Here is a 25128-nt window from a genome sequence, read left to right as displayed (position 1 = left end):
TTGACTTTGCTCGGGTCGAATTACACCATTTGCCGTGCATTAGTTTGTTTTTCTCCCAGCCAGGAGAAGTTGATTCACTACGACGCGCACGAGAGATTTTCTGTTTTCTGGATTACCAAAAGCGGCGCGTAAAAAGGACATATATATTAAAAATATATATACATATAAGCCGTTTCAGATGAGGTGAGTCCCTTGCAGATGATACGTGGATGTACTTTTTGTTGCGCCACACACTGTACGGTGAAAGTCGAAGAGGGAGGAAAACTAGAGAGAAGTCTTTTCGTAGGAAAACAAATATATCCCCTCTGACAGGGGCGCTGTGCTGATCTGTAAAAAAAAAAAAAAAAAAAAGTGAAAAAAAAAAAAACTGAGAAGAGTAGTGGGACCCTGGACTGTTTTTATTTCAAGCCAGAGTCCGCTCGTTATTTATTTCTAGGTGACAAAATGAATCTGCTCGGCTCGGACGCTTCTTTCCACTGGGTGTTTGGAGAAAGATGGGACCACGTTTGAATTGTGTACCGTGATATGTGCTCGCAACTTGTAATAAGACAGCTAAATAAGTGAAACCGGTTGATGTAGACATGCAACTTGATTTATACAAACAGACAAAGTGATCAGTTTGCGATAAACATCGGTGGATGGGAGATGTTCCTGCTCCTTCCAAATCGATTCGTGCAAATAAAGTCAGAAAGCTGGATAGTAAGGAGACCATCGTTCCTGTTTATGCCCTTCCTCACTGGTTTCCAAAGTTAATAGTAGTGGAAGGGGCTGGTGTATTGGTGTACGAGAGGGAGAGAGACACACAACACAGAGAGAGAGAGAGAGAGAGAGAGGGAGGGGATGGTGGTATAGTGGGGGCTGTGTGGTCGTGGCAGAGCTTTGAAGATCACTCATCAGAGCGCAAGGGGGGCCCGGGGAACGGAGACCGAGTCAGAATGCTCCTGCGTGCGGAGAGCGGAGCTGAAAAATCACAGAGCGCTTCTGGATGAAGGAGGGACAAAAAAGAAAAAAAAGTGGGGTTCCGGATGGAGCTTAAAACAACAGGAATATCACAGGCTGGGCTTTTCCTCGCATATGGATTATCAAAGGATTATAACGTTCAGTCGGAATATCTCATTCATGCGTGAATTTGGCTGCTCAAGGTAGGTGACATGTGGGATATTCTTAAGGATAAAGTGTCTAATTTCCTGCGTTTTGAGACCAAAGCTGCGTGCGATCACCAAGGCGCACCTTAAATTTCTAACTGGACGGTTTACTGCTCTCTTGTTTTTATATCCAAAAAGCTAATTAATGGCCGGAATGTCCATGAAATGAAAGTATTTCTCGTTGATGATTGACTGTGGAAAAAGGGCGACATCCCGTTGAAGCTGTGCGTAAAATTCGCATATTCCAACGTTTGTTTTATTTTTTATTTTTTACAAACATCCATATTTGCTGTTACTAGAATGAATCAAACTGCTGATGAAATGTTGAGTAAAATTATGAAAGTGTTTTCTCTTATTTGTTTGTCTTAAAATCAACTTCTGGTGGCGGTGCATGCACATGACTGGAGGGGTTGGTAAAGAGTGGGCTGTTAAACAATAAGAGGAGATGGGCGGACAGTTACCAGGAAGGTGGTTCCTTTTCTGATGCCTCTGCTATTTTTAAAGCATCCTAGGGTTTTTTTTTTTCTTTTTTTTTTTTTAAAGCCATCTTGACGTTGAAGAGTAAACAGCAGAAGCGCTGCTAACCTTTTTGCAGGCAGAGAGGGGTCATGGAAGCCCAGCTCTGGGCATGAATAAAGCGCAATGGAGGCAGTTTAAAAAAAAAAAAAACGCAGCCCCATCACCGTTGTCCCTCGAGTCTTTGTTGTTCTTTTGTATGAGTCCTACATGTGGACTAAAAGGGCTATGAAAGGATTTACCACGGACAAAACTCGAATGCCTTCATGCTCCGGTCTGCACAATGCATGCATTAGAGCAGGGGCTGCAGCTTGGACTCTGTAGTCAGGACAGGGGTGAAACATCTTCATGCAAAGTTGGAACATTTGGAGTGAAAGAAGAAATATGCGGATTGGGATTTCAGGAAGAGTTCTGGAGTAATTCCACAATCTGCTGTGTTAGAGAAAGTGGGCAAATTGGATGTGGGGGGAAAAAAGCAACAGGAGGCGCTTATGTTGTTGTTGTTTTTGTTCATATAATTTTATTTATTCTTTAACAAATGCGCACAGCTACTCCTAAACCAACTTGATGTTTCTTTTTTTTTTTCAATGAATGTTTAAGCCTGATGATAGTTGACTCATGGTCTAAATGCTGGTTCTATATTTGCCAAATAATCTTGCACTCTCCTTTAGAAATACATCTAAATCCCCAAAAGTCTAAAGGATCTGAACTCCAGCCACAGAGATCACAGAGCTTAGTTCATGCTGTAATTACAAACTGCATGTAGTGGAGGAACACCACACCATGGGCCAGATGAAACATCAGAACAAGCCCTGATTTTTTACTTTTTTTTCCCCCCCCCACCTTTTTCGGACAGCACAGCTGGTCTGTGTGTCCTGCTTTCGCCTGGCTGGACACAGGGTCAGAGCTCGGTGACCAGAACGACCACTGTTAACCTCCTCTACAGCCGGCCGTAACCCCGGAACAGCCGCCATTAAACCATACAGTGACCACTTTTTACCCCTTTATGGTTTCCCTAAAATGCTGATTGCTTGGGCTAAATAGACAGAGTGGTAAAAGCTTGACCATGTGTGCAACATTTGGCTCCAGTTTGTTTGTTTAGTGATCAGAAACATCCAATAAACATGGATCCACAGGCCGGAGGGGGGTGCGGTTCCATTGTGTTGTATTGCCCAAACCACCCTTTTGTTTCTTCGTCACACCTGCAACGTAAGGCTTTTGTGCAGAACCACCGCTGAGAGCGGCCTTTTCTCCTGTTTCTCTCCCCTGCTCGTCGAGCTACGGAGGAAAAGTTTGGAAGCATGCGTTCAAGGAAGCAGAAAACTTCCCTTTATGCCAGATCTCTGAAGCAACAAGTCCGACCAAGCCCGTCAGGCGTAATCCTGGCATAAGTAGCTGGCAGTTAGGAGTGCTATGCTTATTACTGAAGTGGGAAGGGAATAGATTTCATTTCTGTGCGTGTTTGGTAGCCGCTCTAATCATCTGGCCGACTCAGCCTTCCAGTGGAGCTGCATCTGGATTAATTTGACCGAGCCAAGTAGGAGAGCACCAAAAACCGCGTCACACCATGTACACAGCCTTAGGCCTGAAAGTCACGCATGCTTGCATGTGTTTTTAAACATGCACAGGGTAGAGAAATGCCTGAAACCCCACTCCTCAGTTATCTGACTTCCTGCGTTAGGTTCACACAGCTCGCGTTGTGTGAGATGACAAGTCGAAGAGTCCCCCCGAGCAGCAGCCATTGTTCTGCCGGGATTTACATCCACGCCACAAGTTCACACACAATTTACGAAATCTCATGCACTGCTGTTTGCTACTCTTTCTTACGATCCCCAATCCCTCAAAGAAGGACCTCCTTGCAAGAAAAAAGAAAAAAAACAACAACTTCCATCCAGTGTCACAATGGAGGTGAGGTTACATGTGCCAGTGAAAACACAGCTAAGAGGAGGATAAGTGTTAATCTGTCGCGTTAAGCTTGGAACATTAAAGCTTGGAGCTGCAACCACCATAACTGGGCTAGAGACCCAAGTCACCCACTGTCAGTAGGAACAGAAATCCAGCAGATCCCTTCCCCCCTCTCTGGTTCCCCCTATAACACCGTGGACTGGAGCCAGCGGCGTCGGCAGTGAAAGTGCCTGGTTGTAGGACACTGAAAAGCCTGTAATAACAGAGGCAGAGCGAGGCAGCGCTGAATGGCACTGAGTTGCGTGACAAGCCGAGCGTCTCCAGACTTGTTGAGGCGTTGTGTGTGCACGCACGCACGTACCTACGTGCACACGGCCCCGTGCACACACTGGAGGGCAGGAACCAGAGAGCGCGAAGGCAACTGAAAACAAAACTGGGCCTCATAAGAGAATAAGTAATTTTAGATCGCTGACCTTACACTAAAGTTTCTATAGAAAGCTCCTTCAGAGCTCGGTGGCGATAGTCGTGCAAGGAAGATTATCTCCGAGTGTCACCCTGGAGTGTTTTCCACCTGAATTGTTTAGTCAAAAAAAAAAATAATTATGTTTTTGATGAGGCAATGGAGAGAAGCCCTGCAAAATGGTTTGACAAGTGAAGAAATGATCTACCTGCAAACACCGCCAAGTTTGGGATATGTGTACAGCCTGCAGCTTTCATGAAAGCACCATAAAGTAGAACTGCACAGCTCAGTTTATTTACTTTTCATAGCTCTCCTGCTTTTTTTTCCCCCCACTGTTGAGCATTTGGTATCTATTCCTGTCCCAAGCTTCTCTTCGAAACTCAGCAGTTTATTGCACGAGATTTTAAAATAGCACAATTCTCAGTGCAAGAGTGCATCCAAAGAAGGTAGTTAAAAAAAGGAATGATGTGATGCTTTTAAGGAACACCAGAAGGCTTTTTTTTTTAAAACAGAGCAGCAACATCAACTTCTCCTTCTGATTAGGATCCTAACAGGTGCTCGGTCTAGATCTCTGTGAAAATAACCCTCTGGTCCCAGAAATCTTTCAATTTCTGCTGAGACATCAAACCCCTAATTTAACTATTATGTGGACTGATGAAGCTTAAGCATCATCTCGTACAGGCATTACATTACTCAGAGTTAATGGCACTGCTCTTTCAAAGGCCTCAGTGTCCCACAGAGCGCTGAATAGCCATGATTACACACTGCTCATGACTAAAACACATGGGCTTTACTCTGATTCCAGCTAACAACCCTTCCCTTTGATCAGCGAGCAGTAACTGTTTAGATCAACACAGGATTAGGGTGAAAAAAGCAGCATGTTTAATATCAACGTGTTAGCATAAAGGCCGTCTTTATGCACTCTGCACGCTCACATGACGCTCCTTCTCTGATTTTACAGTCTAATTTGGTACCTGACAACCATGTGCTGTAGGTTTTTTCCAATACCTGAAGAATTACTCTGGTGGCGCTGGCATCAAATATGTGATTCTTTTGACAAGCTGAACCAATCACATTTCGGTTTACAATGTCTTCACATTGCTACAGTGATTAGGGTGAGGGCTATAGATTTGTCTTTTCTGGCCGGTGATCAGCCATGTTTCCTGTGTGGATCAATCAAAGCGCTAATGGCTTGGCAGGGCCGGGCACACAGACAGCAGTGGAGCAGGTGTGCTTTGGGGCTAATTGAAAAATGAGTCGATACTTTCTCTGTGTGTGTGTGTGGGGGTGTGTGTGTGTGCGTTCCTATTTGTGCGTCCAACACAGTCAGCTCGGCATTCTAGCATTTGAAAGTGTGATTATGCATGCGCAGCCTCGTGTATGCGTCTGGGTATCTCAGTGTGCTCCAAGCTAATCCATCCTCCTGCCTGTGTGACGTCTCTCAGTAAATTGTTTATATCCGCTCAGGCTTTACCTCCATGAATAATTTGTTTGCCTTATAAATATTTGAATGTACACCAGTCATTAATATGCACAGACACAGTCTGTCCCTAAAGTACCCCTTCACACACCGACTTAACATTAACCCCCCCCGCCCTCCGCCACGCCCACGATAAATTATTGCCGTCGCAGCCGTCGGCATATCACATCTCCAATCAGACACTGTGCAAACCATTATCTCCTAAAATTACAACCATGTCAAAACAACTGTACACATGTCGCAGTGCAGACGCAAAGTGAGGGAATCACTGCGCTGCGATAAAAATAGAGCAGACCAGCTCTATCTACTTTAAGGCCGGAGTGACACCTGCCAGCAGAGCTCTGATAAAACTCTGCTAAGGTCAGAGCAGAGGCTGCGCTACCAGCGGTGATGACGCGCCAATGCGCTGATTAGTTCTGGGCCCGGCCAAGTAAAACGAATCACAGCACAGATGTACGGCGACAGCAGACGTCCCTCGCAGGGTGGACTTCCGGCGTCTCCAAACACACACCGAGAAGCCCCCGCCACTCTTATTTGGCTGACCTTCCTCTTAGAGAGCAGATGCAGCAAGAGGTTGTGGGGGAGGAAAGCGACCAAACGCTGCCATCGACAGCCCAGTCATCAATAAATCAGAGGCAACGTTAAGTGTGCATCATTACGTCACAGCTTAACTTTTTTTAATATATATATATATATATATATATACATTCGCCTGCTTTTCACACGCATCTCCTAGAACCGGAGTTGACGTCACTGTTGAGCCGTAGCACGAAATCTATCAACATCCAAGGACACAACAAGCCTGCATTTTTCTCCATGTCTCCAGGTAACATCTCCAGCAGTGTGCAACAGGACGCGTCGTCTGTGAGCAGCCATGGGCCAGCGAGCTGCGCTTCTGCTCAGCAAGCTTCTGCTGTTGCTGGCAGCCTCACGCACTCTCCTCGCAGTCAGCTTCCCGGAGGACACCGTGCCCCTCGACGTCGTTGACGCGCACTGTGAGTGGACAAACACGCACCAAACGCTCCCCCCAGCCTCCACTTTTTTTTTTTTCTCATTTCATTTACTACACCAAATTAACACAAAACACACATCCATCCATTTTGCCGTGTCAGCAGTTCACACTCCACGGTGCCACATTCATAAAATCACTCTGCTGTACGGCCAGTGGTAGCGTTAGGAAGATTTCATTTCCATTTCCGCTACGCACTGGAACAACGGAGCAAAAACGCTGACATAAGCAGCCTCCACCTAACACAGGAAACTAATGACACACGAGGTTTGATTGTTGAGAACGTACACAACAGTGCAATGGTGATTTGCAGTGCGTCTTAAATACAAGCCTGTGTATCAACTTAATTTTAATCAGAGCAGTCACGTTAACGAATGAGTGAGATTTATTCCGACTGAACGTGCATGCGTGTGATTTCTCTGCAGTTGCTCGGCGGTACCCTGTGTTCAGAGGCAGGCCCTCTGTCAACGACTCCCAGCATCGCCTCGACTTTCAGCTGATGACCAAAATACAGGACACGCTATTTATCGCTGGCAGGTATATTTAACACACATACACACACACACACACACCCCTACACAGACACACACATTTGCCGTCTCTATCTGTCGCCTTTCCCTTTCTCACATCCCCCCACATCAATATACTCAGTCGCTGCTTGGCACGTAAACACAAGCATACGGGTGAAAAAGCTCTTAGTGTTATTGGATCTGTGGCTTCCAGCCCTGCATCTGATGTGTATGGCTGGTATTGATTCAGTGAAGGCATCCATCACGCCCGCTTGACGTGCTTTCAGGGGGGTTTTCTTGGCATCCTTACATGTCTTTTTTTTATTTTTTTATTTTTATTTTTTATTTATGGGCAGCGGAATTAATGTGACTGCTAGCACTAATATTGTTGCTCGAAATTGCTTTGACATCAACAATATGAAAAGTCTCTCTAAAGTCCCTGCAGCCACCATCACATGGTGCTTTATTGTCAGGTGTGATCCTATTCCTGCCAGTTTGTGCCCTCAGTTTAAAAAAATGAATCAGAAATATGTTGTCCGAGGGCTGATCAATCGTCAAACGAATGAAAATAAATCAAGAGCAATCAAAGCGAGCCCTAATTGTTGCCTGTCTCTATTTCTTCAGAACCTTTTAAATGTTCTGTTTAAATTCGTAGATAACATGCTGGAATGCATTTTTTCGTCTCCTTATGAAGTTGAAACCGTTGACCATATTGATCTGTTTGCTGTGTTGGAATGGTTTTTACTAACCCTTTCAAATTATAATTCATTGATTATCTACTTGCCTCAGTTTGTACAGATCACCTTAAACAAGCCACTGGCATTTGAGCTAACTCATCGAACCCTTGGTAATATTCGTGCAGAGAGAACATTCAGGATATTCAGAGAGGTAATCCTGAACATGAAGGTTCCCCTTTATGCCGATGATGTCTTGCTCGTTATTTAAAATCCCCATTTTTCTTTGACCTTTGTGTTTTCGACATTGAGTCATGGCGGTGTACATCCAGCTCAGCAGGTGTAGGTAAAATATGTTGTAGACATATGCTGCCCACATTGACCTTCTGTCTGCCAAGAGAGACATTATGGTCTCTGTTGGCACGCCATTATCAACAGAACACAGTTCATGTAAATCAAACATGGATAAAGTAATGATTAAAGTAAACGACGGTTCTCAATGAGCAGGATACAGATAATCAGAGAATTTTGAAGTTGTTCAGTTCTAGTTTATCATCCATCATTTACTAAGGCAAACTCATTGTTCGGGTTAGACCACTTGCAGTTACATTGGGTGGTACGGTTGTTAAAGGCATCATTTTGACATGATTAAGTTATCAATAGGATGCTCCAAAATAAAACCGCTCAGCTCCTTCAATGAACAGTGAATGGTTGGACAGGCAAAGTATCTGCCATTGTATGTGGAGGCAAGTTTATACAGCATGGACGGTACAAGATATACAAGCAATGTCTTTCCAACACACCGAACAATCAATGTTTTATTTAGCCAAACCACAAAGTGACAGTTTGTGGTCCAGTTGGGGATGATTTTATCTAACGTTGTAATTTTGTTCTATTTCACTTAAAGATCAATTTCTGTGCTTTGCTACCAAAGGTTACACCTTCAACAATATGGAGTAAACCCGAAATATATATTAAGACTTGTGAGGTTTCAAATGTGTGAATACATCGTCCATTTTATTTTGCGTTTTTATTTTTCCCACCTGGTATCAGTTTCGAGGATTTCTGGGACTGAGTCCTGAATCGGTAATTTTGTTTTAAAATTAAAATAAGACTGGGTGTAGAAAATTGTTTCATACCGAATATAAATTTTCTGTATTCTGTCAGGATATTCACTTAGAACATGACTTAAATGAATATTGTCTACCAGCTGGAGATCACTTTGGTTTGATGTGGGGGTCGTAATCAGCCATGGAGAAACAACTGACCACAATGCAAATTAGAACTGCAGTCAGTGAGATCAGGGTTATTATTGTGTTTTGTCCGCACTGCAATTTTTCATTTGTATTAAAACTTCAATGATGACGATGACCTATTTCAGTATTTTTCTTTTTTTTAAAAAGCTTATCCTGATACCTTGTGATTTTAGTTTGAGGTTACAAAAGGAGGGTGTTTTTTGTAGTTGTAATGCCTAAATGAGAATAGGGAAAATGGTAACGTAAGCTGGGTTATAAATTGGTGAAGTTGCGAACTGGCCCTCAGAAAAATTGCAACAAAAAAAAAGAAGATTTAAACAACCATTTGAACCTCTCAGTGTTTTCCTTGTTCTGACTGCAGTGTGCGCGTGACGTTGTTGTGTGTTTGCAGGGATCAGGTGTACCTCGTCAGTCTGAGAGAATCCTACAGGAATGAGATCATTTCTTACCGGGTAAGATTCTCGCCACAAGCTGCTTTCTCAATCCACAGACCCTGAAAGGGCTCCTCAGAAAATACTGAGCCATTCATCACAAACCGGACAGGTTGTAAAATGAGAGTGGAAAAATGGAGGTGGGGGGAGAGAAGAGGGCTGTATCTGAGTGCAAGTCTGTGTATTTTGTTTGACATGCACATGTCTAATATGCTGTGTGTCTTTACAGAAGTTAACATGGCGGTCGGGCCAAGGTGACAGAGAGATGTGTGCTGTGAAGGGAAAACATAGAGTAAGTATGGAGAAAAAAAAGGGACTTGACAAAGTGTCTACTGTGAGGAAAGAAGCGGGCGGATTTTTATTATATGTGTGTGTGTGTGTGCGCGTTTGTTTCCAGGACGAGTGCCACAACTTTATTAAAGTGTTGGTTCCCAGAAATGATGACCTGGTGTTCATCTGTGGCACCAATGGCTTCAACCCCATGTGCAGATACTACAGGGTCAGTGGACCGGGACGATTTCAACTTTTCATTTTTTTGAAACACGCTCAGCCGCACAAATTTGACTGATTTATGCAGCCGCTTAGATGTGCCCGTGTTTCCGCTGGGTCTCCTCTGATGTGTGGGTGATCTCTGTGTTTCCTTCAGCTGGATAACCTCGAGTTTGACGGGGAAGAGATCAATGGTTTGGCGCGGTGCCCGTTCGACGCCAAGCAAACCAACGTGGCCCTGTTCGCTGGTACGGGTCGAACACACACGCCCGCCCGCGCGCATATGTAGTCTTGCAGGAGAACAACTGATGCGTTTCTACTTATGTTCTCATTATCACCTCTGTGTCTTTGCCACGGTAAAACCTGCCTGCAGCGATAACAGCTCGGCCAATTAAGTGTTATAAAAGAAAAAAGCAGCGAGAAGCAGTGGTATCTGTTCTTTCTACTTTTTGTGACCGTTTTATGTATTTGTTTTTGGCTTCCTAGAGGGAAAGCTGTATTCTGCAACAGTCGCCGACTTCCAGGCCAGCGATTCTGTCATCTACCGTAGCATGGGTGACGGATCAGCACTGAGAACCATCAAATACGACTCCAAATGGCTGAAAGGTGAGCAAATGGCCCTTTCTGTGCTTCCCAATTGTACGGAACAGTACAGGTGGATGTCAGTCAAATAGAATATCGTAAAAAAAAAGTTCAACTCAACACATGTGGATTACTTCACACAATGGGTGAACATTTCAAGCCTTCGTTTCTATTCACTTTGACGATTGCATCTTACATTAAGCCAGAAAAAAATAAACTTAATACAAAAATGTCAGTCCACTAGATAGGTTGTCCGCTGCTGGAAACCAACATGGCAGATGATCAGCTTTTGACTCTGCTGAGGTGTTAAGGAGAGTCACTTTGGTGGCATCTGTAAAAATGTACTTTGATTTTTTATTTTAAAATTGGTCTTTGGATAACAAGATTCCAGTTATCCATTTAATGTACTGATTTGAACTTGAAATGTTGTGCCCAAAATGCAAATGAGACCATTTTTTTTTAGCTGAGGTTTCTAGCACGCCAAGCTTTTTCACTAAACTACTTCCACACATGCTTGTTTTATGAAGTCCTCTTCAAGTCCATTTCACAATTTACGACACAGTTACCAGAAATCTCATTGTGTAGCCAATGCATGAGGAGGTTTATTAACCCGCCGTGAGGACGAACAGATTAATCTCCTGGTTGATCATGTTTGGTTGGGCTCCATAAAGTGCCGTTTCTGTGATCAACCAGAAAGATGTAAAAACTCCTCGTGTAAAAACTGAACTGGACTGAATGAATAAAAATCAAACTCTAAACTAAATCCCTTAAAGGGAAGGTGATTCATGTCACTGGCTGATTTTCAACCAAGTCTTGAGAATATTGTTGCAGAGGAGGAAACATTTCCAGCAGAACTATAGTACCGTATCATTTAATAATAAAAAAAAAAAGCCATCCATCACTCTGAATCCTTCTCTGGAAACACATGCATCTACCTGCCAAAAAAACGAAATGCCCATGGTGCCTTAGCATGTACGTACGTGACTGTCAGAGCTGTTTTTGGAGTGATAGAGAGCTTTCCTGCCTTGCCAAGCTTCACGGGAATATGGCCTGTTCTCTCCCAGGCAATCTAGGTCACCCCTGTCATATACGGCCTTGTACAAATCTCTGAAATATTCAACATGCACAGCAGTGGTGACGGTGCAGAAATACACTTTAACTCTCTGCCCCCCCTCCCCCCCATCCCCCCTTCTCTCTCTCTTTCTCTCCCTCTCAGAACCTCATTTCCTGCATGCAGCCGAGTTTGGGAATTACGTGTACTTTTTCTACCGGGAGATCGCCGTGGAACACAGCAATCTGGGAAAGGTAAGACAAGTGCAACCTCTGATCTAAACACCATGGATGTTCCTCCAAAACACAGCGTGCAGGACTTCTCTGCTTTAGTGAGTGGATGGGTTAGAATCGCTGGGATAAATGAGCCGTAGTGGTGATGGGAAGACGGCTATAAACCGCATCCCAGCTCAAAGGGAAATTTCGACATCCAGCGTTTACTGGGAATGGCTTCCAAATGCAAGGCCATTACACAGTAAAAGGATTTACCTCCTACAGGCTTTGTATTTTGTATCTCCCTCACACTCCAACAAACACAGTCATGTAATGGGAATTAGGACGGTCCACGTTCGAGACCAACTTTGCGTTTGACCACACCTCACCCTGGGTTGGGCCACAGGAAGCCAGCATCTTCCATCAGCCACTAGCTACTAAATATTTTACCTCTACTAATGCTGGGGTGACACCTGGCTTCTGATGGAGGTTTGCACTGGTGAATTATTAAAAGCGTCTAAGCCGACTGCCTCATGTACCTCATTTGTGCTCTCTGCCCCTGTGCAATCAGACACACTTTCGCACAATGCTGATTTAAGTACATTTTCTTTTTGCGTTTGTTTCATCCGGGGCGAATAATCTCCTCACACGGAGTTAAATACGAGTTGTGTGTGTGTTAAGTGATTTGTGCTGAGTTGCTACAGGATGGAGTTATTTATTATTCAAGAACCTGAAGTGTTTTTAGTGACACTCACGGAGATGCCTTCCTCTTCCGCTCGCCTCAGTCCTCTCTCCAACCGTCTCCCCCCCCACAGGTTGTTTATTCCCGAGTGGCCCGGATCTGCAAAAATGACGTCGGTGGGTCGCAGCGAGTGCTGGAGAAGCACTGGACCTCTTTCGTGAAGGCGAGGCTGAACTGCTCCGTGCCGGGGGAGTCCTTCTTCTACTTTGACGTGCTTCAGTCCATCACCGACATCATCGACGTCAACGGCGTTCCCTCCGTGGTGGGCGTGTTCACCACACAGATGAACAGGTGAGCCACAGAGGGAGGATTCTTGGGATGTGTGTTTCTTCAAATATCCCTATTCACTGGTGTCGTATCCCTTCCGCAGCATTCCGGGGTCAGCGGTGTGTGCCTTCTCCATGACTGACATAGAGAAAGTGTTCATGGGCCGGTTCAAGGAGCAGAAGACCCCCGACTCTGTGTGGACGCCGTTTCCAGAGGAGAAGCTGCCAAAACCTCGGTTAGAATTTGAACTCAAGGCAATACTCCGACCGTTCGATACACAATCCCAACAGGGAACGGGCATGCGCAGTAAAGTGGTTAAAGTGCATTATGAGTTACTGAACTTTTCTTTTTTTTTTTTGAGCAGCAGCTGTTAACCACCTCAATTTTCCTCTTTCTTAATCCTTCTTTGTCATGGTTAAACCCAGTGAAATCAAATCTTTTTCACGAGCCAGCCACCGGGGTTATTAGCTTTGACCCAGCACACGCACTTGCCATCTGCTGGTGATTAAATTATTAATTTGGCATAATTAAATGCATTGAATATTTAGCTAGTTTAGTGTTGGCACTTATATCGGCAGCCATGCCCTGCGTCCAAAACACAAAGTCCGCGCTGCACCTCATTACCCCTGTAAATCATTGATGAGGGATAATCATGCATATGTATATTTTATGTTTCCAGCTGAGGCCTTTTCCATACCCCAAAAGACACCTGCTACTTCCCCCCTCCCCCTCCCTAAACTGTCCTAGCGCTTTTCATTCATTTCATTGTATGTTATAATTGCTCCTTGGTGTTTGACGGTATAGGCCCGATCTTTGACCTTTTGCCCTCTGTGCATGCGCACTCCCCATATCTTAGGCCTGGGAGCTGTGCAGGTCACGGTCCGGCTGCGTCCTTTAAGAGCTCTGTGGAGTTTCCAGACGATACCCTGCAGTTCATCAAGTCCCACCCTCTTATGGACACAGCTGTGCCTTCGATTGGGGATGAGCCGTGGTTCACCAAAACACGTGTCCGGTAAGCATACATGGAAAAAACATCTGTCGATGGAAACACAAGACCTGACGCACAAATTTACGGGTGTATGTGTCAGCAATGATTTGCAGTACTGTTCAAAGTTTTTTTTATGTCATTACTGACATGTTTATATGTCACTTTGGTGGATACAGGCTTCCTTTGACCTGTTTGAAACCTAAAATGTTTTTCTAGTTTGTTTTTTTTTCTTCCCTTTTTACGTCGTTCGTGTTATGACTATTTTTAGAGGGACAGAAAGGTTCCCAAATCAAAAAGAAAAACAGCGGTCTTCTATGTACATATCAGTCTCACATTAGGATAAACTATGTGTAGTTTAGATGGCTGTGGGAAAAGAACGTGCCTCTTTAGTAAGGCAGGTTTGTGTTGATCTTCATTAGTAATGGACATATGCTCACAAAAATATCAACAGTGAAAAGCAATACTTTCAAAATCTAAAACAACCTGAAATGTCATGAACACGGAACAGACATGAAACATGCGCAAAAAACAAGCTTTAAACAAAGTTTATCCAATGTGTTTTCCAGTTTACATTTTTTACTTACAAATACTGGGGAGATAATAAAATCCCGGTTCTATTTAAAAGCTAAACAAAATATTCACTTGGATAAAAGATGACACCCGTGCGTTTAATTGGGCTGTACCCACCTATGAGTGGTATAAATGACGGGTCCATATAGAGGCAGGGATGTGTAAGTAAGCAGTCATGGACGAGACAGACAGTGAATTATGAAGACATTTGTTGGCTTCAGAGTTATTGCTTTGCCTTGTATTTTGATTCTTAGCATTTGACTTTCTGGCATTTGAAAGTCTGGATTAAACCTGCAGACAGTGGCGCAAAAAGTGGGTATGCAGGGTATGCAACGCATAGGGGCGCAGCATCAGAGGGGGTGCCAAAACCCCGTCTGGAGGGCACGGCGCGCCGATGATTGTTTTCCCATACACTTCGGCGTGCCTTACGCTCCTTCACCTCGCGCACATAACGAGGTAAATGTAACGAGTTTTACCCTTCACGTATCGTTGCCTCGGAGGGGGGAGGAGGGTGTTGGGAGCGTCGCTCCTTCACCCTGACGATCCTTCCCTCGGGGGGTTGGGTGGTGGGGGGCGCCGATCTATGTTTTCGCATCCACCTGAATAATGTGTAGTTGCGCCACTGCCTGCAGAGTTTAAGGTGAATATTATTTAGACGTATAATAATTTCCCTCATGTTTCTCTGCTACTCATGAAGGTACCGACTAACAGCGCTGGCTGTAGACGGCCAAGCAGGACCCCACAAGAACTACACGGTGGTCTTCATCGGCGCCGAATCGGGGGTCGTCCTTAAGGTCTTGGCGAAGACTTCCCTTCTCTCCCTGAATGAGAGTCTGTTGCTGGAGGAGATCGATGTCTTCAACAGGGCCAAGTAGGTCTACATTAACCTTCTTCCATCTCTGTATTTGCTTTTCCTCCTCCGTTTCTCTTCCCCTTTGTGTCTTTCGGTTGGTGAGTCAGCAACTCTCAAAATAAAAGCGCCCGGCACACATGGCAACGTGTGCCTGCTTTCTCCACAATTGCAGTGCAAGTGATTATTTATCTGTCGAAGCGTCACATGTTAAAGATTAAACCGCTGTTAGGCTTGGACAAAAAGTTGCACCTTAAGTGTCTCCAACTACTGTCACTGAGAGGATTGAGTTTGCTGACAGGTTTCTGTCGTCTCCTTCCAGGTGCCCGTCTAACCGCGAGGATGACAAGCGTGTCCTCTCGCTTCATGTGGACAATAACACACACAGCCTTTATGTTGCCTTTTCAAGCTGTGTCATCCGTATTTCCCTGAGTCGCTGTGAAAGGCACTCCTCCTGCCAAAAGTAAGCGAGACCATACTCTCTGCACGGGGTTGTGGTGTCACTCATAGGTGTTTGACCTTATTCGTTTTTCACGTAAACATCGTAAAGGGCATCACAGCGGTTTGACCATAGGCGGCCGTATGGTTAATGTTCAGTCAGTCACAAATGATAACGATGTTCTTTCCATAATCATTAAGCCTGTTTTTGACTGTGTTTGTGCGCCAGGTCATGCATTGCATCGAGAGATCCTTACTGTGGCTGGAAGCCTCATGGAGCCTGTGACAGGATACAGCCTGGTGTTTTGTGAGTTAAAGCTCCGGTTGCCCAAAAAAAAAAAAAGAAAACAAAAGCCAAACATGAGAAAACAAGACTGCATGAGGCATTTGCTAATTTTTAAGTAACAGCCAAGTTTTTCCCTTTGTGTTTTCAGGAAAGGATACGAACAGGATGTTGAATATGGAAATACCACTCACCTTGGAGACTGTCAAGGTACGACTCTCATCCCCATGCCGTGCCATTGATCCTGCAACGCGGACAAACACATTCAGTTCTGCTCACACTGACACACACACACTGTACACAAATGAAACACAAACCCATCTCTGCATACACCATAAGCCTGCACACTCACAACCAGTAACCACTCCAGTAACTTTGCCCCTTACATGTATTCTCAGTATTAACACACACATCTACATACAGTACATGGCCACCTGTAACTATGGGTGCTTGTAAGGCCCACACATGGACATGTACAATTGAAAGGTCATGCTTAGCTCATGCAAATGATGGATGTCTTATTTTATTTTATGAGCAGACAATTATAACCCTAAGGAATCTACACTTAAATGGAATTTTCTCCTCATGTGTATTGGCTAAACATGACCAAGGCTGAACCTCAGTATTGATCAGAACCAGAGGGCTTCCAGTCAGAATAAAAAAAATTAAAAAAAAACACTGCTAGGAAGCTAAATATTAGTTGTCAAAGCAGGTTTTAAGCGTTCAGTTTTATTTTTACCTCTGAATTCCCTTATAATGATTTCTTGTCCTTTTTAATTCTTTTTAGTGTTTTTGGGCACTACCTCAGCGCCAGATTACAAATCATTTGGCGACCCTACCTCTGGTTAGTTTGATCTTTTACTCAACTGGTTTCTTTCCTTGAGTTCAGCATTTCCCACCCTTATCCTTTTCCATCCTTGCTACTTTTCATCTCTTGTTCCAAAACAACTGCTGAATGCTAACGCTTCATTTTTCACCGTCACAAACAACGTAGACCACATAGGTGCTCTAACCACAGCAGAGAACCACTCCCTTTCCTGATTCATCCATCTTCTCTTATGCATGCCAACCGTTCAACTCTTAACATCCGTAATGTTGTGTACCAACTCCTCTGAACACTTTAATCCAATATTTTTCTTCTTGTTTAGAATATTCAATGATGCACTGTTTTGGCTCTGTAAATGTTTTTTTTTGTTTTGTTCTGTTTTTTTTTTTTTGTTTTTGTTTTTTTCTCTCACAAATGCTCTGCTCATGCCTACTAATTGGGATAACAGTATGCTTTACACTCCTGCACAATTTGTTAACCGTTTGTTTGTCACCACAGACATGGCGTTTTCATCTGCACCAGTCACTGTCCAACCCAGTGGGCCCATACAGCCCCCAGTACTCATATCCAGTCAAAGCCCCAGCTCAGGGCCTCGTCCAGAGCTCTACGGCTCAGGCTTTGTGCTACAGGATGACCCAGCCACATCCCATTCTTTAAACTCTCTCCCAGGGGGGCCAGAGGGTAAGGCTCCTAGGGAGGCCAAACACGCTGCGTTAAAGCTGGTCTGATAGTTACCAGCAAGAAGCGTCTTTCATATCTATTGGCAACCTTGGTAGAGATGGATCGAAAGCCTTAAAAAATGCCTTAGCTTTTAGAAAGGAAACTTTAATTTGACTACATTTATTCAGCGTTATCAAATTACTGTTTTTACTGAATACCCAGTGTCACAACTTGCACAAAAATCCTATTAAATAAAAAATAAATAAGTGTTTTTTTGTGTATTATGTTTATGTAAATAAATATATGCATATATGTTGGGTTCGTGAATATGCCTATTCTTAGATAAAGAATGTTAAAAAGTAAATAAATAAATGTGAACAAATACGTTTTTTTTATCTATACTTTTATTGAGGGGATAATAAAGTTTAGAAGTATTTAAAGGGTAATCTACGACGTGGGGTCTAAATATTACATGACACACAACCCCTTTTTTCTTAGACATGTTTCTGAATGGAACGTACAGGAGAGCGTCTTTAAAGCTAGGCAAATTTGTGTTGATCTTAAGTCAGCAAATCAGCAAATGGCTATAATAGATACTCAACTAAACTTATCTATATCCAAGTTAGAGCAGTATTTCAACTAGAAAAAGGCTGAAAAACATACAAAATCTAAACCCTCCTGTTTGAATACTGAAAAAAACCCCGCATATGTCTCAGCAAATGTCTACATAACATGTGTTTCATGTTTTTTTTGCTGTTGTCGTCATCTTTACCAAGGGTGCCAATAATTGTGGAGAGCACTTAATGCACAGAATTTCTACATTATTTGTGTTGCTTTTTGTCTGTTATAGTTTTGTGTCACCACTTTCATTTTCTGTGTTTCTTGTCAAATTATTTACTTCCTATCATCTACGTTAGCCTTCATTGTTGTCTGTTTTAAGACCTTCTTTGTTTGTTTCTATCCTTTTTTTCTAGAAATCTTTTAGCTAGCTTTAGTGATAGTTTATCCTGGCTGGTAGATAATTGACTGGGCCTCCTGTGCCACACCACTGCTGTGGCTGTACAGTGGATGACTAACCCCCTTCCGTGTCTGTGGTTACTAACAAACCTTGTGTAGAGCAGAGGCTTCCTGAATGCTCTGAATGCAAACATTGCATCTCTATTCTCCAACCAAGAAAAAAAATGTCAATTTGGCTCCATCTCGGATAAGAGAGCACTCTTTTTCCTGTTGATGCTTAGAAGCATGATCGCCTCTTGTTGAATGCTGGTCAAGTCAACTCTTTTGAACCAACGGTGCTTCCTGTAGATGGTGAAATGGATGCGGGTACAGAGCAGTGGCTGCCAAATTTCACCATACGTGTCCTTTATCTGTGCTTTACTAGTTTGAAGAATTTGAAAGTATTTGACTTGCATGTAGGTGCTTTGTATGGGAGAAGCGTAAAAGTGAAAAATCCAGCATGATTCTTTTACACACAAACATTTCTTCTGGTATATGGTGAAGTATGTGTCATTCAATAACCCCAGTGGCAAGTGCATTCGTTGAGGCGTTAACCACTGTATCACTGTATTGTAGGTGTATGGGACATCCGTACTGGTGACAGTAACCAGATGGTCCACATGAACATCCTCATCACCTGCGTCTTCGCTGCTTTTCTGATGGGGGCTCTCCTGGCTGGGCTGATCGTTTTCTGCTATCGAGACTCTGTCCTTCGTAAACCAAGGCACGTCCACAAGGACATGGAGTCTGCACCGTCTTGCTCTGACTCAACTGGGAGTTTTGTCAAACTCAATGGTCTATTTGACAGCCCTGTAAAGGTACAACCAGAAAAAGTAATTTATCCTTCAACATGTTTTGGCAACAAGTACCTAAAAGTTGAGCAAAGCTGTGTCTTATCTTACTGTGTTTCCTTTACTTTTATGTTCTTAGGAATACCAAACCAACATCGATTCTCCCAAGCTGTTCACCAATCTGCTGAGCAATGGTAAAGACTTGAGTACACCCAATGGTGACACCAAGACAATGATTCTGCGGGATGGCTGTCAGCCCCCGGAACTGGCTGCTCTACCCACTCCAGAGTCCACTCCTGTACTTCAGCAGAAAGGCCTGCAGCCCATCAAGAACCAGTGGGAAAAGGCTCATGGAAAGGTCAGCGGGCCCCGTAAGGAAGCCAACCCATCAGCAAAGAGTCCACAGTTTCTTTCTTCTTCACCTGCACCTGCTAATGCAAGTTACAACCACCCTCACATTGCCCTGGGACACTCCAACATCCCCAGTGCAGTTGTGCTGCCCAATGCTACACATGATCAGCCTAACCTTGACCATGGCAATGAAACTTTGCCGCATTCTTCCGAAAAGCAACTGAAGATTCCAGATTGTAAAGGAAACGGGAAAGATCAGAAGAGGTCTGTGGATGCCAGGAATACCCTGAATGACCTTTTAAAACATCTTAATGACTCTGTGGCCAACCCAAAGGCCATTCTACAAGAAGAATCAGGGCCTCGCCCAAGGCCTCATCTCATGCTGGAGCCAATGGAGGAGCTGACTGAAGTACCCCCAGCTGTGCCCAGCCGTGAAGCTTCCTTGTACTCTCCCTCCTCCTCTCTACCAAGGCACAGCCCCACTAAAAGGGTCGATGTGCCCATGCCCTCCACTCCCACTACACCCACAGGAAGCCTAAGCATGGGTGGGACCCTTGAGAGGCAAAGAGGGGGTTACCAACTCCACCGGAGTGCCTCGCACAGGCAGTCTTTATCGACCTCACCAAATGGAGTAACCATGGGGGTGTCTGTGTCTCGCCAGCACAGTATGAACAGAGGGGGATACATGCCCCCAACACCCCCTTCTAGACTTGACTCTCATGGTGCAATGGTGGCACCGGGGATGCACTCGCCCCACACACCTTCTGTTTCTCGACAGAGCAGCTACAGTGGGCATGGTTCGCTTCCCCGAACAGGGCTTAAAAGGACCCCATCATTAAAGCCAGATGTGCCCCCAAAACCCAATGGGTTTCCTCCACAGACTCCACAGATGCGAGTGGTCAACAAGTACAGTTATTAACATGGACAACCATGGACATTTCTAAGCAGGCTCTTGGTCTGTAGAGCTTTGTGCTCAAGGGCTTGGGGTGTCTGGATGGGATAAGGCCTTGTGTGTGTTTGTGTATCAACTTGAGGTGTTTCAATGCTCTTCAAATGGCATGTGCATTACACTTGCACTGGAAAGGGGAAACACCACATGGCCAAAGAAACCTACTGGGCCTCCCTCCAACCCCCACTGCTTCCCTGCACCCAGTAGCCACATGGAAATGAATAGCAGACAATGGTGAATTTGCTGCTCACCATTGTTCCTGGGTTTTGGTGCCACCTGTTCCAATGTAAGGTACAAGGTTTAGGGCATCCTCAACAGGCCAGTGTGGCACACGTGCGTGGGCAAAAGTGGTACAATACTTGAAGAATGGTTCTCAATTGTCACTGCCCTTGAGCACTGTTTTCCCACTAATGTGAACTGATCAGAGGAGAGGTAGGCGATGACTATGGTTGTGATATGCCTGGGGAAATAAAGAAAGTTAATATTCATTGTGTGCGTTCTGCTTTAGCAACTAAATTGAGTAGCAGGCAAGGTGAAAAAGGATGTGAATGCTTGAATGTGTCTCGGTCGACCAGAGAAGCAGCTTTCTGAAAAAGTTGCGCATATATTTGGTCTTGAGTTTCCACGTGTCAGTGAAAGCACCTTAAGATGTGTTGAGGACTTGAGTCACTGTCTTTTATTCCAACATTATAATCTGAATCGAGGATGCATCCATTTTTGTGTCACACACTAATGATCATTTGGTTGGGTCGGGCTGAAGTTGCTTATGTTGGGTGTGTGCTGAAAGCAGGGACTCTGTTACTCACTGGGAAATCTGACTTCTTGACATTTGCTGCTATGGGTTTTAGACAGAGCATTCGTCATTAATGCATTGTTTCCTCAACCAATGCTAGGACAGCTGATATGGGTGTGGACATTTGCTTGTGTCTGAGTATGTGTGTTATACTGTAAACAGAGGTGGAAAAGTACAGATCAACACACTGTCGAGACTAGAACATTGGACAGAATGTTTTTCTCCAGGACTGAAATGTATCCTTTTCTTAATTGCCCATGTCTAGGAGTTCTACTGGTCTTCTCTCATTAGTAGTAGTGTTAAAAATGCATAATATCGCCCCGCTTTTGAAATACTTTTAAACATTATTTTCAAGTGTTTCTTGTCTCTCATTAAATGTACCACTGTGAAAGTAGCAAAAGGATTTTATACAATGTTGACATTTCAGCCTACTTCTGTTCTCTTAGACTTATGCCCCCTAATAACACAAGGCTACCAGGAGTTTGCCCCTGCAATAAACCTAAAGAGGAAAAACAAATCTGAACTCAGTACAGTGCAACGACATAATATTCTTGTCATGTGCTCCATAGCCTGGGTTTCTAGTGCAGGTTTTTTCTGCAAAAGGCCAGTGTACAATCAACTCAACATTCACTAATGTGTCCAAATAAGTCATGCTGGGAATGACAAGGTCCTGTATATACTTAAATAATATAAATAAAGGGTATAAATATTTTTAGGCATCTGAACCTGAATCTGTGCATTGTGTGCCTTATCAACAAAACAAATTAGTACGGTATGTATTGTTGGCAATGTCAATTGGTTCTCTGTATGTGTCACATGTTCTGCAAATGTTTTTATACAAGCAATTTGAAATTTAGCAGGATGTCTGTCAAAAAAAAAAAAGTTTCTAACTAATTCCACTTGGGAGTTTACGTCCCCCAAAAAGGACGGTGAAAAATACTTATTGGGTTCAAATCATTTATTCCCTTTTACTGCCAGTGTTGCGAAGATTTGTGATATTCCACGACAAAAAGTGGTGCCATGCAGTGAATGTACTTTCATAACTACGGGATGCAGGGGCGGTCAAGACATTGCACTGTTGAGTGGAAGGCTTAACGCAGCCTGTCCTGCTCGCAGCCAATGTATTAACACAGTATTCAGATGTTCAGATGAAAGCTGTCCCTTGGCATAGCCGGCAGCGGTGCAGATTCCGTAATTCCCGAGACGTGTTGGGAAGGGGATTGTTTTTGTTTGCCAGAAAGTACGACTTGGGGGGATCATTTCTTGTAGCAGTGGGTACATGATTTGGGTGACTTTTGCAGTCTCTTTTTTTTTCTTTTTTTTTTTTTTTGAGTGTCAGTTGCCTGTTTAGCCCAAAGCCACGTTTTGTTTACAAGTGATGATTGTATGTAGAGGCTTTCTGCCCATCATCTAACCAGTGTTTATGCTCTGTTTTCTACTCGACACATGCACACAGACATGCACTCATCAAACACTGCTCAACTGCCTTGTACATTGCAATATGACCTGGGTCTTTTCGTTGCAATCCAAACTGAAGCCTTTATATTTCAGTCAGACTTTAATGTATGTGCAGATTAAACATTTTATCTCGCGTATGTTTGTTTTAAATACTGTGCATAATGGCTATGCACAGCCAGCTGTATATTTTATCTCCAGAGTATTTGGGCGTGTAGATATGTTGTAAAGTTGTACTGTGAATGTGTAAATAATGTTTTTTTTTTGTTTGTTTCATGTTTTTGTTGATTTTTTTTTTAACACGGCACGTATAGTTGAAATAAAATATTACTGCACAGAAACTGTTTCTCTGTGGTGTTTTTCAGCCAACAGAATTAAAACAAAAAATTGCATTTATTAAAAAAGAAAATACCAATAATGCATCTGATCTGACACGATCTGACAAGAGTCTGACACGGGAACCATAATGTGTATCGGTTTGTTACTGCATGAAAATGAGGGACTGGTGCTTTGTCTCAGTTGGTTTCTGCGAGCCAATCAGACACACGAGTGAGGAACGATTAAGCCTATTTTTAGATGTTGGCTGTTTTGATGTTTGAGGTCAGCACAGAGTCGGCCACACAACACAGCATGTGGGAAATACTCCAAAGTAATATGTTCTTCTACTCCCTAAACATCTGGACAAACTACTTCTTAGGGCCTAAGATCTAAGCCCCAAAATGAGTTGTGGAGGAACAGTGGTCATTTCAGATGCATGTGCTGATATTAAACAGACATGATTTTACAGATCCGAACAGCTATAAAAAAAAAAGAGCAAGATGAGTGAATGATGATTAATTTTCCATGCATCCACACTGAGTGAATTAAATTATCCAACTGTCCTCGTTAACTTACTTATCTAAGAATATATTTATATATTTGTATACACACAGACATTTAGAACACAGATATCTGCATCGATTCAATCATCAGATCATAAGTGATCTGAGACACAGGAGTAAAGTTCTGCCGTACTGAGAAGACACTGAATGAAGTCTCATTTCTCACGACCCTCCAACACTCACACAGATTTTATAACTATGTTTACTTTTGTGTCAAAGAAAGAATCATAATCTGTGTACACCTTAAAAATCACACAAAACTTAAAGCCCTATCCAAGATAACTGCTATGAATATTAGTCAAAAAGAAAAGACTTTTTCTGACGAGTGGATGCAAATGTGGTGTAGAAGATAAATTGCACAGGAGTATCATTCGTATTTTCCTTCAGAGTGGAGCAGTAAGCTTCACCACTCAGAAGTGAACAAATCTATTGTTGAAACATGGTGTACTTATAGAAAACCTGAAATATTTAAAACACCTCGTACTTAAGAACATTTTTTATTTTAAAACAAGAGACTACTTTATGTTGTGGTGATTAAGACTAAACCTAAAGGTAGATTTCCAGTTTGCTTCCCGGAAATTTCTGCCAGAAATTAATTAACCTTAAACTCTCCCTTAAATCCTCTCTTGAAATATTTGTTGTCTGGACTTTTAGTGCCATCGTCATTTATGTAAACTAATAGATGCTAAGACTTTTGTTCCTCTGTCTTCCTCATTATTGTTGATGCAGAGCATAACGAGGATGAAGGAAAAAAAAATGGAACGACATGATTTTCAGCAATTAAATTATAACCGATAATAATAATTTCACAGCAATTGACTGTGAAACTGATACAGAGTGACTGTATAGTCTGTGCAAAGGTTTTAATTGTGGAGGGCAGATGAATAAAAATGCCAGTCGGAATTACAACAACCTGATTCTTGAGTTACCGCCTGGCTTCTGAATTCTTTACAGCAATTACGCTCTGAACCCAAACAAGAATCCCTTCATAAACAGAAGGAACATGCTACCTTATCACATTTGTAATAAATTAAGCTGGACATGTCACTAAATGTTTGTGCATATGCAGCGTGCCTGGTCTGCTTTAATATCAACACCTGCTAACAACCTGTTTTCTTTTTAGTTCGTTTCTCTTCAATATGTGTAATCATTGAACTGAACCTGTTAATAAAGTTTTGATTGACTGAAACCAGATTTACGACAGGTTTTTTTTGTTTTATATGACTTTTTTTCTCTGGGTCTCCACAGACAACTGACACCAGCAGCCAGTTATTTAAGACCTATGCAGCTGAAGTTGACAAAAAAAACATGCAATTTGGAAGAAGTTAAACTCTTCCAAAGTTAAAACAGCTTCTATGAAAAACGTTATCTAGGTAACTCTGTGAATGTCTTAAATTTCTTTTGACCTTGCAGTCATCATAATTCAGCTTCACGTGGTAAAAATTGAGTAATATCTCTGCAAATCCATGTTAACCAGAACCGTCTTGTTTCCTTCTTCGTAAAAACAAAAATAATACGCAGTCCGCATCAGCAAAAATCTGCATGATGTTTGTCATAGTTCACCTTCAT

At 43.1% G+C, this 25128-nt stretch overlaps 1 protein-coding gene across 8 annotated transcripts; it reads left to right on the top strand.

The window, feature by feature from the left end:
• On the top strand, positions 1-22109 carry sema6d (semaphorin 6D). 8 transcript variants are annotated; one of them, XM_008404581.2, is made up of 20 exons: positions 1-183; positions 6333-6501; positions 6941-7052; positions 9346-9406; positions 9615-9677; positions 9783-9884; positions 10032-10122; positions 10361-10480; positions 11673-11761; positions 12535-12752; positions 12832-12963; positions 13585-13740; positions 14984-15157; positions 15459-15599; positions 15804-15881; positions 16009-16067; positions 16645-16701; positions 17182-17364; positions 18916-19172; positions 19270-22109. In XM_008404581.2, the coding sequence occupies exons 2-20, from the start codon at positions 6381-6383 to the stop codon at positions 20398-20400; spliced, it is 3345 nt and encodes a 1114-aa protein (XP_008402803.1). In that variant the 5' UTR covers positions 1-183; positions 6333-6380; the 3' UTR covers positions 20401-22109. The 8 variants fall into 8 exon arrangements, with proteins under 8 accessions (XP_008402803.1, XP_008402802.1, XP_008402805.1 ...); XM_008404580.2 differs by lacking the exon at positions 1-183 and adding an exon at positions 859-1142; XM_008404582.2 differs by lacking the exon at positions 1-183 and adding an exon at positions 860-1142 and having other exon boundaries at positions 18916-19157.
• Positions 22110-25128: the final 3019 nt, after the last annotated feature.

This window comes from Poecilia reticulata, linkage group LG3, assembly GCF_000633615.1.
Source record: "Poecilia reticulata strain Guanapo linkage group LG3, Guppy_female_1.0+MT, whole genome shotgun sequence".
Taxonomy (NCBI): Eukaryota; Metazoa; Chordata; class Actinopteri; order Cyprinodontiformes; family Poeciliidae; genus Poecilia; species Poecilia reticulata.
This window is presented reverse-complemented; position numbering and strand designations above follow the sequence as displayed.